Genomic DNA, 14,138 nt, shown 5'->3' on the forward strand with positions numbered 1-14,138 from the left:
TATCAGGCAAAGAATGACTATTGCTCATATGACATGTTTCAAAATTTATACAATATCAGATATCCAGCAGCAATTACTACACATAGATACAGCATTCCAAGTCTTACATGAAACGAACATTCACAGGCGTTCCTAGACATCTGATGGTGGATAAATTCCTAAATGCATCATATGACTAATAAGTCATTCCGTGCCTGAAGTTGGGTTTTTCAATAGCGACCCAGTCAAAGTGCAGAACTACTGATTATTATAATAATCAGTCAACTGCCTCCTGCATGACTATGTCACATTTATATTACTGAAATCTCAAAAATCTTGGAACTGATATCTTGTCATTATCAATGTTGATAACAGGCAAAAATGGTCGAGATTCTTGATTCCCAGAATGGATGAACTGTCTGTGCACATAATTCAGTCTGTACAGAACCATCAGCACAAGATGTCCTCTCTCTTTGCAAATTTTTATGCAGTCTAATAATTCCTTCCATTCCCACATTAGTTGAACATTTCGACATAATGACTGTGACACAAAGTTCGCTATTAAGGAAACACGAATTCATAAACATGGCCACATAACTAAACTAGAAGCTATTTATTAACACTTAATAAAAAAACAAATATCACAATGCAGTAAGAGTGCTAAACTGGCAACAGCAAAGTGCAGTTGACAACCATTTAACAATGGGAAAAGGTCAAATGTTTCCGATCAGAACTGAAATCTCTGGACTGCATCAATTTTTTTCGTTTCATTGCTAAAACAGACTGGTTTCTCACATAAAAGAATGAACAAATAACTCAATTGAAATGTAAAACTACAACTGAATGAGTCTATTGTTTTCTAAATACAGACTTACTTTCGGTTAGTCATTCCCATAAATAGACAGGATTTCTGGTCAGCACTTACCTTCAGGAGGTGAAATGTGTATTACTATATCACCTATAAATATGTATAACGGTACATAGCACCCTAGCCTTGGGAACTATTAGTTCCATCCTCTCGGAGAGGAAGGAGCGACTGGTTGGGAGAGTTTAAAAAGGAGGATAGGTAACTCAGACCCCAGGATGAGGCATCCAAATGTTTACAAAATCTGAGTCAACAGCCACATTAGAATTTAATCTGAAGCTGTACACACTCTTCACAGACTATGCTAACAGTTAAGGAAGTGCCATAATTAATAATTACAAATACAATATTGATCTACTGTCTTCTGAACAGACAATGGAAAATTACAGCAGTGAGGTTTAACATCCAGTTGATGAGGTTATTAGAGGCATGGAATCTGTCATGTCATTTTCAGAGCACCCATCACCACATCTGCCTTATGCAACTTAGGAAAACCATGGTAAACCTAAATCTGGCTAGCCATACAGAAATTTTAACTGCTGTTGTCCCAAATGCAAATTCAGTGTAATCACTTCACTATCTCACCCAGTTACTACAATAGCAACAAAAATATGAGAGGGGTAACAGGAAGGTCATGTAAGAGTACGTATAATTATAACTTCTTAAATGGCATTAAGAAGAAATAGGCCTCCTGAATACAATATACTCAGGTATAGCAGGGTTTACAATATATATGGTTGCTCACTGTTATGTAACAGTTGTTTTATGTTATCACAAAAGATAGATAGATAGATAGATAGATAGATAGATAGATAGATAGATAGATAGAGAGAGAGAGAGAGAGAGGGGGGGGGGGGTAGTGTTCACTTCGTTTCATATATTCATAAGTTAGGCCAAATAACTGAATGGTGTTCGGGAAAAAACACAAAAAGATCTGTTCTGGAACTCTACAGCCAATTGAAACAAAAAATGTATCAATAGTCTGGCAGAATGGCCCCTCAACCATTTCTGTACAGGGTCAATCCATACAAAGTGGTCCAAGAAAAAAATAATTGGTTGCTTGACCATCTCAGAAAAGTTTTATATTTACTGGGTGAATTCCCCAATATTTAGTCGGCACAAATATATTTTTTTAAAAAAGTTTATTGTTTATTATTTTTAAATGGTGTCCATATTTGCTCCAAGCCGCATGCGGTTTTTCGTATTTGCAAGCATATACAATTTTTAAAACAATTATTCAGTAGTGGAATGTCCTAAGCCTTTCAGATACAATGCATTTAGTTCACCACACACTGGGCTACAAATTAACATCATTATCACTTAGCTGAATGTATTCTTTAATATGTTTTTAAAAGTTCAAAGTTATGAGCTACGAATTAACAAACTCAATTTTTGAACAGTAGTTTCCCAAACAAAGAATTTCTCAGCTTTAATCTTTTTTCTGTTATTACACTATATAGTATAGTTACTTTTTACAGAGCATCAATGGTGAGCAGCTTACACTTAAAAAAATACACTTTTTTTTTAATTTTTCCATTTTGTGGCCTGGCAATATCTTTGTTGGGGGACCAGATAAAAACTGAAAATTTCACAGTGAATAGACCTTTGCGATATCAAACTTCAGTATAAATTTCATCACTGAGATTCAATTGGAAGTTATGGAAAAAATTACAAACACAAGTCAAAAATATGGGAAATACGGAAGCGTCCGATCCCGCCCGTCTGCTTAGACCCATGACGTCACAAATATGGCGGAAACAAAAACACACACTTTCCACAAAAAACCTAATGACACTAACGGGACAAGCACGGCAAATGGGGTGTTTTGGGTGGGGGGCAAACTAAATATAAACAAATTTAGACGCCTTGCGTAGCTACAATGTGTAAGTGAAGACAGCCATGCAGGAATACCCACCCACCTCCACAGGGATCGTAACCCCTGCAACCCATAGAAGATAAAGATGCTTCAGTAGCTGATTAGTGTTTTTTGTCTTTTTTAAAAAAAACTCACGGGATAGAACGAACAGATCAGAAAGATAAATATAATAAACTAAAACAGAAATTGGCAGAAACAGATAATTAAAATAAGTAATAAGTGTTTTTAAATTAAAAAAAAAATCTCACGAGATAGAACAAACAGATCAGAAAAGTAAATAAAATAAGATAAAACAGAACTGGAGACAGACACACTCAAACCAAACTCCGCGCCGTCATGACGTCACACACAACACCCTTATGTCACGGGTCAAAGCCGACGCGTGGGATCGGACGCTTCTGTCGACCCAAAATATGTTTTAACATTTGCGATACCTAGGCTTATAGAATAAAATACATCAGTTACAATATATAATTTAATATCTATGATTACATACTTTAATGAAAATAAGCCTACTAATTACATTATATTGTTCTCTTGTTATCTGTTTTTAGTACATCGCTTATTGAACATTAGAGAAATTTGTTCACTCAGTTTGGGTGTTAGATTATAAGTTCACCCAGTCACAGTTGTAAATTCCATAGGAGACAGTTTCCTTGGCACATTTTTTAGTGGTATCCAAACTTGATCCCTCAATTTTTTAAAAGATGTCCTTGGTCCTGGAGGGTGATAAAATACAACATGTACATCTTGGTTTTTGACAGTCAATATTATCAACTTCACCAATACACCACTGTTCATCGTAAACACAAGCCACTATGTCTTTATATTGAAAAACCAGTTGTACAAGTTTTCCACACTGATGAAGTTCATTATCAGGCAAGTTCTGTCTTGTGCCACCCATTGTTAGTATTTCATACTGTCAGGCATCAAATTGTCTTCTCCTGATTCTTCAAAAATGTCAAGTAAGGCTTGTTTGCCTGGATGATCTTCACATTTTCCCTTGATCATATAATTTTAACTGCCAGTATTGTGTACCATAACTTCCAAAAGGTCTTTACAGTCAACTCTAAGATTGGCCTCATCTATCATCAACTTTACATTCTGATGATACAAACATGAACATTATGGGTGCCTGATGCCCCTGCAACAATACACCACCTTGGTCTCAACTCGCGAAACTTTAATCTTCCATTTTAATGTCAGGATTTTCCTTTTTAAATTCAGTGAATAGTTCATTTAAATTACACAATATTAACCTTTTTTTGTCTTTGAATCTTAGAAGCATTTTCTTTCACAGAAACAGTCTTTTTTGCCAGACATCAAACGGCTGTTATTGTCATTGTCATAATACTTAATAACTTTATTGATTGTGTTTTCATCTACCAAATTAGATGCACTTTTCTTTTGTAATGCTGGTAAAATTCCCTGATCTTTTACTAATTACCTTGTTAACTGAACAAGACATTCCACCCAATAAAATTAATCACTAACTTTTGTTCGACTCCAAGAATTCTGCAGTAAACTGATAATCTTAATTTTATCCTCTTTGTTTGGAGTACTGCATTTAGTTTTTCTATCAAATCATCATATTCGGTTGGTGAAGTTTTAGAACTTCCATCTGTTTTAGTTCAAATTGTATTTTGAAATGAAACTTCCAAATTCTTTTTGACTGTGGCTGCCACTTTATCAATCTTTGTATTCAAGGCACTTGGTCTTTTACCTTGAATTAGTTTTGTAATTTTACTAGTAGGTGATATAACCATGATTTCACAAGCTGTATCTAATTTTTTATTGGTTGCTGATAAGCCACAAAATTCTGTATCTGAGGTTTCACTATCCTTTCTCTTGTGAATTACAAATATCTTAGAATAACATGTTGGACACAATGATTTTCCTGGTATGAGATTGACAAAAGGGCTTTTATTTTTAGAATAATGATCAAATGTTACTTCTCGCAGACCGTTTGTTATAGGTTTCTTATGTTACTCGAAAGGGCTCATGCAAGTCTGACCAAAAAGGTGATGATATTTTAAGTATTTCATTTCATGGTAATTACATGTTGATTTGACCTATGGGCCAACTCCCAATTAAAACAAAACTTTTCCTTCTTCACTGTAATCTTCAATTAAAGTAATGTCTTTAGGACATGCTCCATACACACTTTTGTGACATGCTTCATTAATAATAAACATCAATAGAACATTGAGACACCATTTTCCAGCTGTACACTTCAAGAACTTCTAGCTAAATAAGTGGGAGCAGACAATTGTTGGTGTAAGGGGGAAGACAAGAATCAGAATTGTCTAGGCTTGCAGATGCTATTGTTAGCCTGCTGAAACGATTATCACAGCATTGTTCCAACAAATTATTAGCTAGTGTAATGTGGTGTTCTACATTATGCAGTTGGTATAGTTTATTTGATTAGCCTACCTGATATTGCAGATGTTAAATGTATTTTTGATTTGTATTTGTAATCTTTTTTCCATAACTTCCAAATTAATCTCAAAGATGAAATTTATACTTAAGTTTGATATCATATAGGTCTATTGACTGTGAAATTAAAGATTTTTATCTGGTCCCCAACAAAGATATTGCAGGCCACAAAATGGAAAAATTAAAAAATACATTTGTTAAAACACTGCATTTTGTAAGTGTAAGCTGCTCACCATTCATGCTCTATAAAAAGTAAGTATACTATACAGTGTAATCGCAGAAAAAATATTAAAGCTGAGAAATTCTTTCTTTGGAAAACTACTGTTCAAAAATTGAGTTTTTTTTAATTTGTGGCTCATAAATTTGAACTATTAAAAATATATTAAAGAATACATTTAGCTAAGTGATAATGATATTAATTGGTAGCCCAGAGTGTGTTGAACTAAATGTATTTTATCTGAAAGGCTTAGGACAATCAACTAGTGAATAATTGTAAAAATGTACATGCTTCCAAATACGAAAAAACACATGCGGCTTGGAACAAATATGGCCACCATTTCAAAATAATACACACTTTTTTTTAAATATTTTTGCGACTATTAAACATTGGGGAATTCACCCAGCAAATACAACTTTTTCTATGAGATGGTCAAGCAATTAGTGCTGGACCACTTGTTATGGATTGACCCTACATGGGAATGGCTTGTAGTCTATTCAAATCACAGAAATGAATTGCTGTGTGTTATAAATAGTTCACAGTGTGCTTCCAGTCACACGTTCTAAGAAAAAACCATGCATACCCTCCTAATGCTCTCATCTAACTAAATATTAAAATAATGATATGAATATATCATTAGATATAGAACCCACATCCTTTCATCTTTACCTCTTTCCTGATGAAGCAACCTTGGGTTGCGAAAGCTTTAAATTTGTGTATGTGTTTGTGTGTTTTTTATTGTCTCCTATCAACATACCAACCCTTTCGTTTGGTAAGTTACAGAATCTGTGTTTTTAGATATAAATATTATAATATTATTCCAAAGATTAATTCCATAAAAGATCAATGAAACAAATAAATCTTGCCTTAGGAAGTAATGTACAATTACAAAATAAAACCTGCAATGCTCTATTGTGAAATTTGGGGATGGATTCAAAATAAAGGAAGACAAAACAAATCACTTTAAATATTTACATGTTTAATACATGTAGTAGGCCTAAAACTCAATGGGTGTAATTTTACTAAAAGTTTGAGACCACTGTTTGTATTTCAAAGTGGCAGCCCTAGATATGAACAAAATAATAACCTTCAATGTGAAAATACTAGGTTTCCGTGTAGCGCATTATTCTGTTTGAAAAACATCTGACACCATGAACAGCAACATACTTGTTATCAAAAGCAACAATACGGTTTGTAAGGGAGGGGAGGGGGGGTATACTTGGAAGTGTGTAGTATTTTTAACGTTTTAGAAGATGAATGGCAACTTTTATGTAGCCATAAGAAAGTACCAGTTAAAAACCTATGTAACACCAACATTTAAACCACTTTCTTCCCAGAAAAACACCTCTGTATTATGATGGCAAATCGTGTATTATTGAGGGATGATAATGAGATGACTAAATAAAGCAAATGAAATAAAATGAATGATTATAAAATAATACATCAGTTCACTTTTCTGTCAGTTGACATATGCACTTCCACTCTACAGAGAACATATCAGAATGATTCTCTCTGATTAAAAAATATTACATATCAAAGTACCTCTATAATTTGAAAACTGTGTATAACACATACGTTTTACGAAAGAGATAATTTTTTTCGGTTCTGTATGCAACCGATTCGAAAATTTAAAATGGAGAAATTCTGTTGCTTTACGCCTTATACAATAGATAATTATCAGGACTTCTAGGCCCTAAAACTATACTTGTCGACACACTGGATTTAGTGCCATTACATGCTGAGTAGCGATTACATTCTGGAATATACTTGGTTACTGTATTGATAAAGACGCAATAATTATTGCAAAAATGTATATGTTAAAATTTCAACTGGGCTGCATATTTAACTACAAGAGGTGTTTAGATCTGACCACACTCTGATACATGACCATTTAAAAGCTTTGCAGGAATTTTTCAGTGCAATTTCTATTGTGCAGTACTCAGTCTGCAGTCAACTCAAAACAGTGACATTCCATTGCGCTTTACATGTGTCAATTACCTGAATTCCAATTGTGAAATTCATTTGGTGTTTTCGTCAAACTATCACTGTTCTTGGTAACTTTATTGTGTTTGAACCGTGGAAGTGATGTGGCATTTTAAAATTGCCATCACCGGTATGTCAAATTTACAATATCTGTCACGAGAACAGATAAAGGTGATTCAACTGAGAAATGAAATCTTTTGGTGACTGTGAAATGAAATCTTTTGGTGACAACTGCGGGTGATTAGCACATTACTTGAATGTCTGGAATGTAATAAAGTAATATCTTCGGTATCTCTTCATGAGTACATGAGCACCCCTCACTGTTAATGCGAGCTCAAACATAACGCTTTGCTCAAGCGCTATCATTAAAATCCTCACAAAATACACTCGAAGATACAAACACAACTATCTATATTTTACTTATAATCACTTGACACAATGAAAAAAAATACTCACCAAATTATGGATGATATTCGTAAGAGTCCAAGCAAATGCTACACTGAAAACTGGTATACTTAGAAGAATCAGATGAAGCACAAGCATCCCCACAGCGTAACTAATCCATAAACCACGACTGTCCAGCCAGTTTGTGTTCGGATTAGATTCGCCGTGGCCGCCAACTAGCATTTCTGCAAATTATGGGGAAGATTTTCTAAATGAAAAGTACAGATTTCTAAACGAGAAGTGTCAATCGAAAAGTGCTATGAAATAACACAATAATCGAGAATGTCAGTCTACAACAAAACACTTTTTCGAACATGCGTGTCTGCAAAACGATAACTGCGACAGCAATCTTACTTATTTCGTCATCTGGAACATTTGGAAAAAAAATTATTACGATCAAACGTCGAGTGTCACGCCGGGACTTTACTCAACAAGTCAACACACCTTTCAAACATAACCATCCAAAGATATGCAATCACGCCCTGCACTTATACTCTATGGTCTTGCATGATCAGTGTTCAGTGATGTCGAACTCCAGGTGTCTGAAACATGGAGGTAAAAATTCTACCTCCATGGTCTCAACGTGCCGGCCAAAGTTGTTCTTATTTCGTTTCGTGACTAAAGGTGGATTCACACATGACGGAATGTCACCGAAACGTCCGTCATCTCGAAAGATTCTCCTCTGTAGTTCAAATTGTGGTATTCACACACGCCGTCAACTCGGGAAGATTTTTTCGACGGCAAATAGCGTAGCCTACCTGGAGAGCAACTGTTACCTTAAGTCCTGAACTAATATGAACGTATTCTCCACTGACTGCTACTGCGAAAAGGCCTTAATATGTGTTGGAAGACAGCACTAAGTTTAAGTATTTTATTTTATACACTGAAGGAATACATTGCAAAATAAACGTTTCATACTTTGTTCAGTGTGCTTTACTCTCGATTGTTCCAGTGGAATAGCGAAAAGAAAAACCGGGAGTAAATCCGATGCGTCATGCAGAAGTTTAAAATAAGATTCGTAATAAATTAACGACGAGCGTCAGGCAGCAGAAATATATGCAAACATAGATCAAGTACACTAAAACGGCCAATCTACACATACCGAAGGCACCTTCTGTCGAGGCGATAATGGGCGCCAAAAACTTAAACATCTCTTCGTAATTTTTATTTGTATCTTGCTTAGCAGGTAAAAGAACAGTTGTTTAGACATTTTGAAATATTTATCGAACGATGACTCTTTCTCTTCCAGCTTCCTGTTAAGGGTGAGGAACTCTCTTTCAAGGTCTCGATTTTTTAACGTTTTTATAATCCACACTCTTTTTACCCTCTGTTTCTTAAGATCATGTTGAAGAGCAATCATTGCAAACTGCTTGAAACTAAATTCCGGTATTTTATGACGATCTACCATGATATACGAAATAGCGCCTCTGGTGAGTATTTTATGAAAAGCTGTAATGTCACGACGTTCTTTCAATTCCTCTGACCGTCTACGTTCAAAAACGCAACGGTGACGTTCCGTCAAGTGTGAATCCACTTTAATTACAGCTTTTTAGAACTTCCGATACAGTTGCTAAGTTTATATGTGACACATCTTCCGCAGGACGAAAACCGAATTTCGAAAATCGTTTTTCGCTGTCGTGTTTACATTTCAAGTTCTGAAGCGGGCTTGCTAGCCCAGCTGAATGCGGCGTCTGGAAAATAGCTGTTCCAGTTTTTGATTATTTATCTGCATTTACATCGAAATCTGCATGTTTGGTCTAACATTTCTGCTTCTTCTTTGCTGCACAATAAATAACTCCATCCATAGTAGCCGAATAGTTTGAAGACGGTTGTATGATTATATGGGAGCGAAAGACAATTATGTAAGTGGCAAACCGGCAGCTGGAAACAGATTTCCAGAATAGATTTTGAGGGGTTTACATTACCAACCAGAAATGGTATTTTAGGCCAATTCTAACCGACCGCCCCATCACGTCCTGTCAAAACATTCTGCAATGCATTTACAATGGGGCATCCACACAGGCTGTCCCACACATCCCATCAGGGCACCATCAAAGTTTCTTGGGAAGAAATTTTTGATGGCTGACATCATCGGTCTGTTGTTGATCACGTGACTGCCAAGCTCATATCTTCCCGATATTAGGACATGCGCACATCTCCATATTTCGTTTCGTCGTGGTTTTAGTGGTTGTTATCAGTTGTTTGTTTTTCAGTGAGGCAGCAGTCTGAACTGTAAACGAGTGTAAGAAATTCCTTGCCATCTACAACATTTTTAAAATGCATACTGGTACCATATTTAACGTTTTGTAGAATCAGATTGATTACTGAGTGGAATTAATTTGTATGTTGTCTGGCGTTTGTCATGTGTCATAAAAAGTTGGACTGAAATCATCAAACATAGCAAACAGTAGCAAAATGCTTTTTCGTGAAGTGTACATCAAGTAATGTATTAGAGTTGTACATTTAAATGTGTGTTTGTGGTAGGCTTATTTATTTTGTTGGATTGTGTTGGAAACCATTTTGCAAACATCAGTGACCAATACATATTTGGTTTCATTAGTTAACCCAGTAAAATTAAGGCACTTCAACTATTAAAAGTGAAATACAAACACTCAAGAACACCTATAAATCATGAAGGGAAAGGTGTTGAGGAATATATGACTAATGCACTGGTCTGACAACTAAACTTAACCTTAAAGAAATCAATTTTGCGCAGGATGTGAGGGCATGTCATAACATTGTGTTCCTTTTTGTAATTCTGGATACAGTTTAACATAATAAAAGAAAGAATTGGGGCTTCACGTTTCTTAAATACTTATAAAAGCAGATTCTTCTTTCTCAAGATTATGGAAATGTGTGATATTTCTGTTTTATAACACATAATGACATTTTTCGGACCCATACTCTTTCTTGCATTATTTTGCATTTCTTTCTTCCTTCTTTGATGTACAAGCTATCCCTGCAAGTTGCAAATCATTTGAGTTCCACAACTGTCATTTTTGTTCAAATGTGGACTCGAGTGTCCACGTATGTAAGCCACGTAAAGGTGTTGTATACATGCACTTCAAGTGTAAAAGCACTTCAAAATCATTTTGTAAAGATCGCATTCCCACAAAAAAGAGCAATGCGAGTTAAGATCACGTGACTTGAATTGACTTGACGTGCTGGGACATGACATACTCTGTAAATACACCTTGCAATGACAATGCCATGATGTGACAGTTCATGATGGCGAGTGTGAATTGGTCTTTACCAAATCCGGTTTTGGGGAAACTATGTAACATAGTGAGTATGTTTACATAGGGCTCCCAATACCGTTGTTCTAAACTAATTTATGACTGGTCAAGTAAACACTCCAAAATCGACTTTGGAAATCCGGTCCTAGCAGTCAGTTTTCCAATTCCACAATCTATTTTTACTCCAAGGCAACACAAAACAGTTTTTGCAACATCCTTAAGATAACAGATAAGTCTTGTCTTTAATTTTGAAAAATTGACTAATATAAATGGAGTGAGTTTCTGTACAATGAAGGACAACTGGAAATACTAGATACAGCATGAAGCAGTCTACCTCTAACATTTAAATAAAGTGACATAGCAATCAGAAGAAGGAAAAGATTTTTTTACAGGTGCTGTATTTGACTGGGGTAGCAAATCCGCTTCAGGCCCTAACTTCTAAACACAGTAGCAAAGACTTATTCCAAAATTCTGAAGATGTGTTGCAAGTAAGCATAGTGAGATATGTGCTCCTATCTTGACAAGCGCCAGTTATTCAAGTTGCCGTTGAGTATTAGATACAATTTCAAAGCCTATCTGCAAAAACATGTACTTTGTGATTTTACTTTGGTACATGGTTATATGTACGTTATAGTATCCAAGATGATACTCCATGCGGGTGTAAAATGAATGTGCGTAATGGAAAATAATAAACACAAAAATGAAGAGTTGGCCCTGTCTCACTACCCCCTGAAGCAGATCTTAAGATCTCTTAATTCTATAAATTACGATGTAAACATGAATGATTGATGAAGGCATCTAATACTACTAAATGATAAACGTTATTTCTTATTATACATTTACTGCAGATTAAAAAAAAACACCCTTTCTGACAAATGTCTATATTTCCTAATTAAAATTATTAATCAGCTGCCCAACTCTGCCCCCTTTTTATGGCCACGCGATCTAACATAAATAACGCGAAATGACTGACATTATGTATGTACCAAACATTAGAAGACGCTACTTTCAAAGATGATCTACAATGGTGTGGAACTTTATTGGACATAAACTAACATGATCACAGCTGTTTAGCTTTGTAGCCCTCATACGCCAAAGCAATTTGCGATATCACCATATGTACTGCGTCTGATGCGTCGGCGTGCCGGTTCTCGTACACGTCTGCGTTGATGGAATAGCTCCAGCCACAAAATAAAACTCTTTCAAACACTAGGATGGCAGACGGTGGTCCTCTGACTAAAATACTCTAATACTGTCTTCTCCTCTCTGTGTTCTACAGACGAGAAACGCGAATTCCCACCCACAAGGATGGAGTTCTAATAACGTTTCAACGTAAGTATAGGCAGAAGAAGTGCCCTCAATCACTGAATGCTACGTACTCATTGACGACTGCCAGCTTGGAGGTCAAGTCCAGAATCGTATAAGTTCGCAACAGTGCAGTGCCTAACTGTTCTAACTATAAACTCTCATTAGAGCAAAGACACCCAGTCCGTCTGTCTCAACAAATCTGATTTTGAACGACCGCCACACACGGGCGCTCACAATGGAAGACCTCCTCCTCTCCACCACTGGCCTCTCAGCATGGCTCAGGTCCCAATATTCTCCCTGTCTACAGAGTCTTCCGAACGCCGACCAACCACATTTTAGTCTTTTGTCGTCCAGTGCAGAGAGTTTGCGAGGAAAAACCTATACTCGTACAATGGTAGGCTTCTGACTAAAAATCCTTGGAAATAACCCAGCCTGCGTGGTTTCTGAGGTGCCACTTCCTCGTTCCTCTCACCTGCGTCCAAGATTTTCAGCGTTTCCGTGTATAATCCTTCCGGTTCGGCTACAACATCGGCCGGTCGCGACTCTATTGTGTTCAAACGCTTAGGATCTAGGACGTCCATCTTGCTATTTCCTGTGTTTAAGCAGGGCCAACACACCTGTGTGGGCCTTCCACTCAGGGCTTGAGTTCCGCCAGCCGTTTCATTTCCACTGGCGTTCCAAACTCTACTGGTAGAGGCAATCATTCATTAAGCCGTTTTTATAAAATAAGTCACTCCGTCACCATTCATTCAATGAGCGTTAACAATTATTTACAAGACATACATGACAATGTCAGTCTCCTTTATGTATTCATATACAGAGTGGTCCATTGATAGTGTCTGGGCCAAATATCTCACGAAATAAGCATCAAACGAAAAAACTGCAAAGAACGAAACTCGTCTAGCTTGAAGGGGGAAACCAGATGGCGCTATGGTTGGACCGCTAGATGACGCTGGCGTAGCATAAACGGATATCAACTGCGTTTTTTAAAATATGAACCCCCATTTTTATTACATATTCATGTAGTATGTAAAGATATATGAATGTTTTAGTTGGACCACTTTTTTCGCTTTGTGATAGATGGCGCTGTAATAGGCACAAACGTATAAGTAAGTGGTATCACGTAACATTCTGCCAGTACGAACGGTATTTGCTTCTGATACATTACCGGTGTTAAAATAGACCGTTTACCAGTTGCGGAAAAGGTCGATATCGTGTTGATGTATGGCTATTGTGGTCAAAATGCCCAATGGGCATGTGCTATGTATGATGCTTGGTATCCTGGACGACATCATACAAGTGTCCGGACCGTTCGCCGGATAGTTACGTTATTTAAGGAAACAAGAAGTGTTCAGCCATATATGAAACTTCAACCTAGACCTGCAACAAATGATGATGCCCAAGTAGGTGTTTTAGCTGCTGTCGCAGGTAATCTGCACATCAGTAGGAGACCAAAACGTCAGTGTTGAGAATGCTACATCAACAACGATTGCACCCGTACCACGTGTCTATGCACCAGGAATTGCATGGCGACGACTTTGAACGTCGTGTAAAGTTCTGCCACTGGACACAAGAGAAATTACGAGACAATTTCAGATTCTTTTTGCACGCGTCCTATTTAGCGACGAAGCGTCATTCACCAACAGCGGTAACGTAAACCGGCATAATATGCACTACTGGGCAATGGAAAATCCACGATGGCTGCAACAAGTGGAACATCAGCGACCTTGGCGGGTTAATGTACTTTGCGGCATTATGGGAGGAAGGATAATTGGCCCCCATTTTATTTATGGC

General features: G+C 36.7%; 1 protein-coding gene across 2 annotated transcripts in view; it reads right to left on the reverse strand.

Annotated features, from left to right (window-relative positions):
• LOC126252968 (ORM1-like protein 3) overlaps positions 1-8,458 on the reverse strand; it is a 30,532-nt gene extending 22,074 nt beyond the window's left edge. The window contains exons 1-2 of one of the 2 annotated variants that reach the window (XM_049953989.1): positions 8,245-8,458; positions 7,813-7,985 (exon numbers count right to left, since the gene is read on the reverse strand). In XM_049953989.1, coding sequence (XP_049809946.1) covers positions 7,813-7,983 — 171 coding nt within the window. In that variant the 5' untranslated portion in view covers positions 7,984-7,985; positions 8,245-8,458. Of the gene's footprint in view, positions 1-7,812; positions 7,986-8,154 lie in introns of both variants that reach the window. The other variant, XM_049953988.1, reaches the window with a different exon arrangement.
• Between the last annotated feature and the right edge of the window lie 5,680 nt (positions 8,459-14,138).

This window comes from Schistocerca nitens, chromosome 4, assembly GCF_023898315.1.
Source record: "Schistocerca nitens isolate TAMUIC-IGC-003100 chromosome 4, iqSchNite1.1, whole genome shotgun sequence".
NCBI classification, from domain to species: Eukaryota; Metazoa; Arthropoda; class Insecta; order Orthoptera; family Acrididae; genus Schistocerca; species Schistocerca nitens.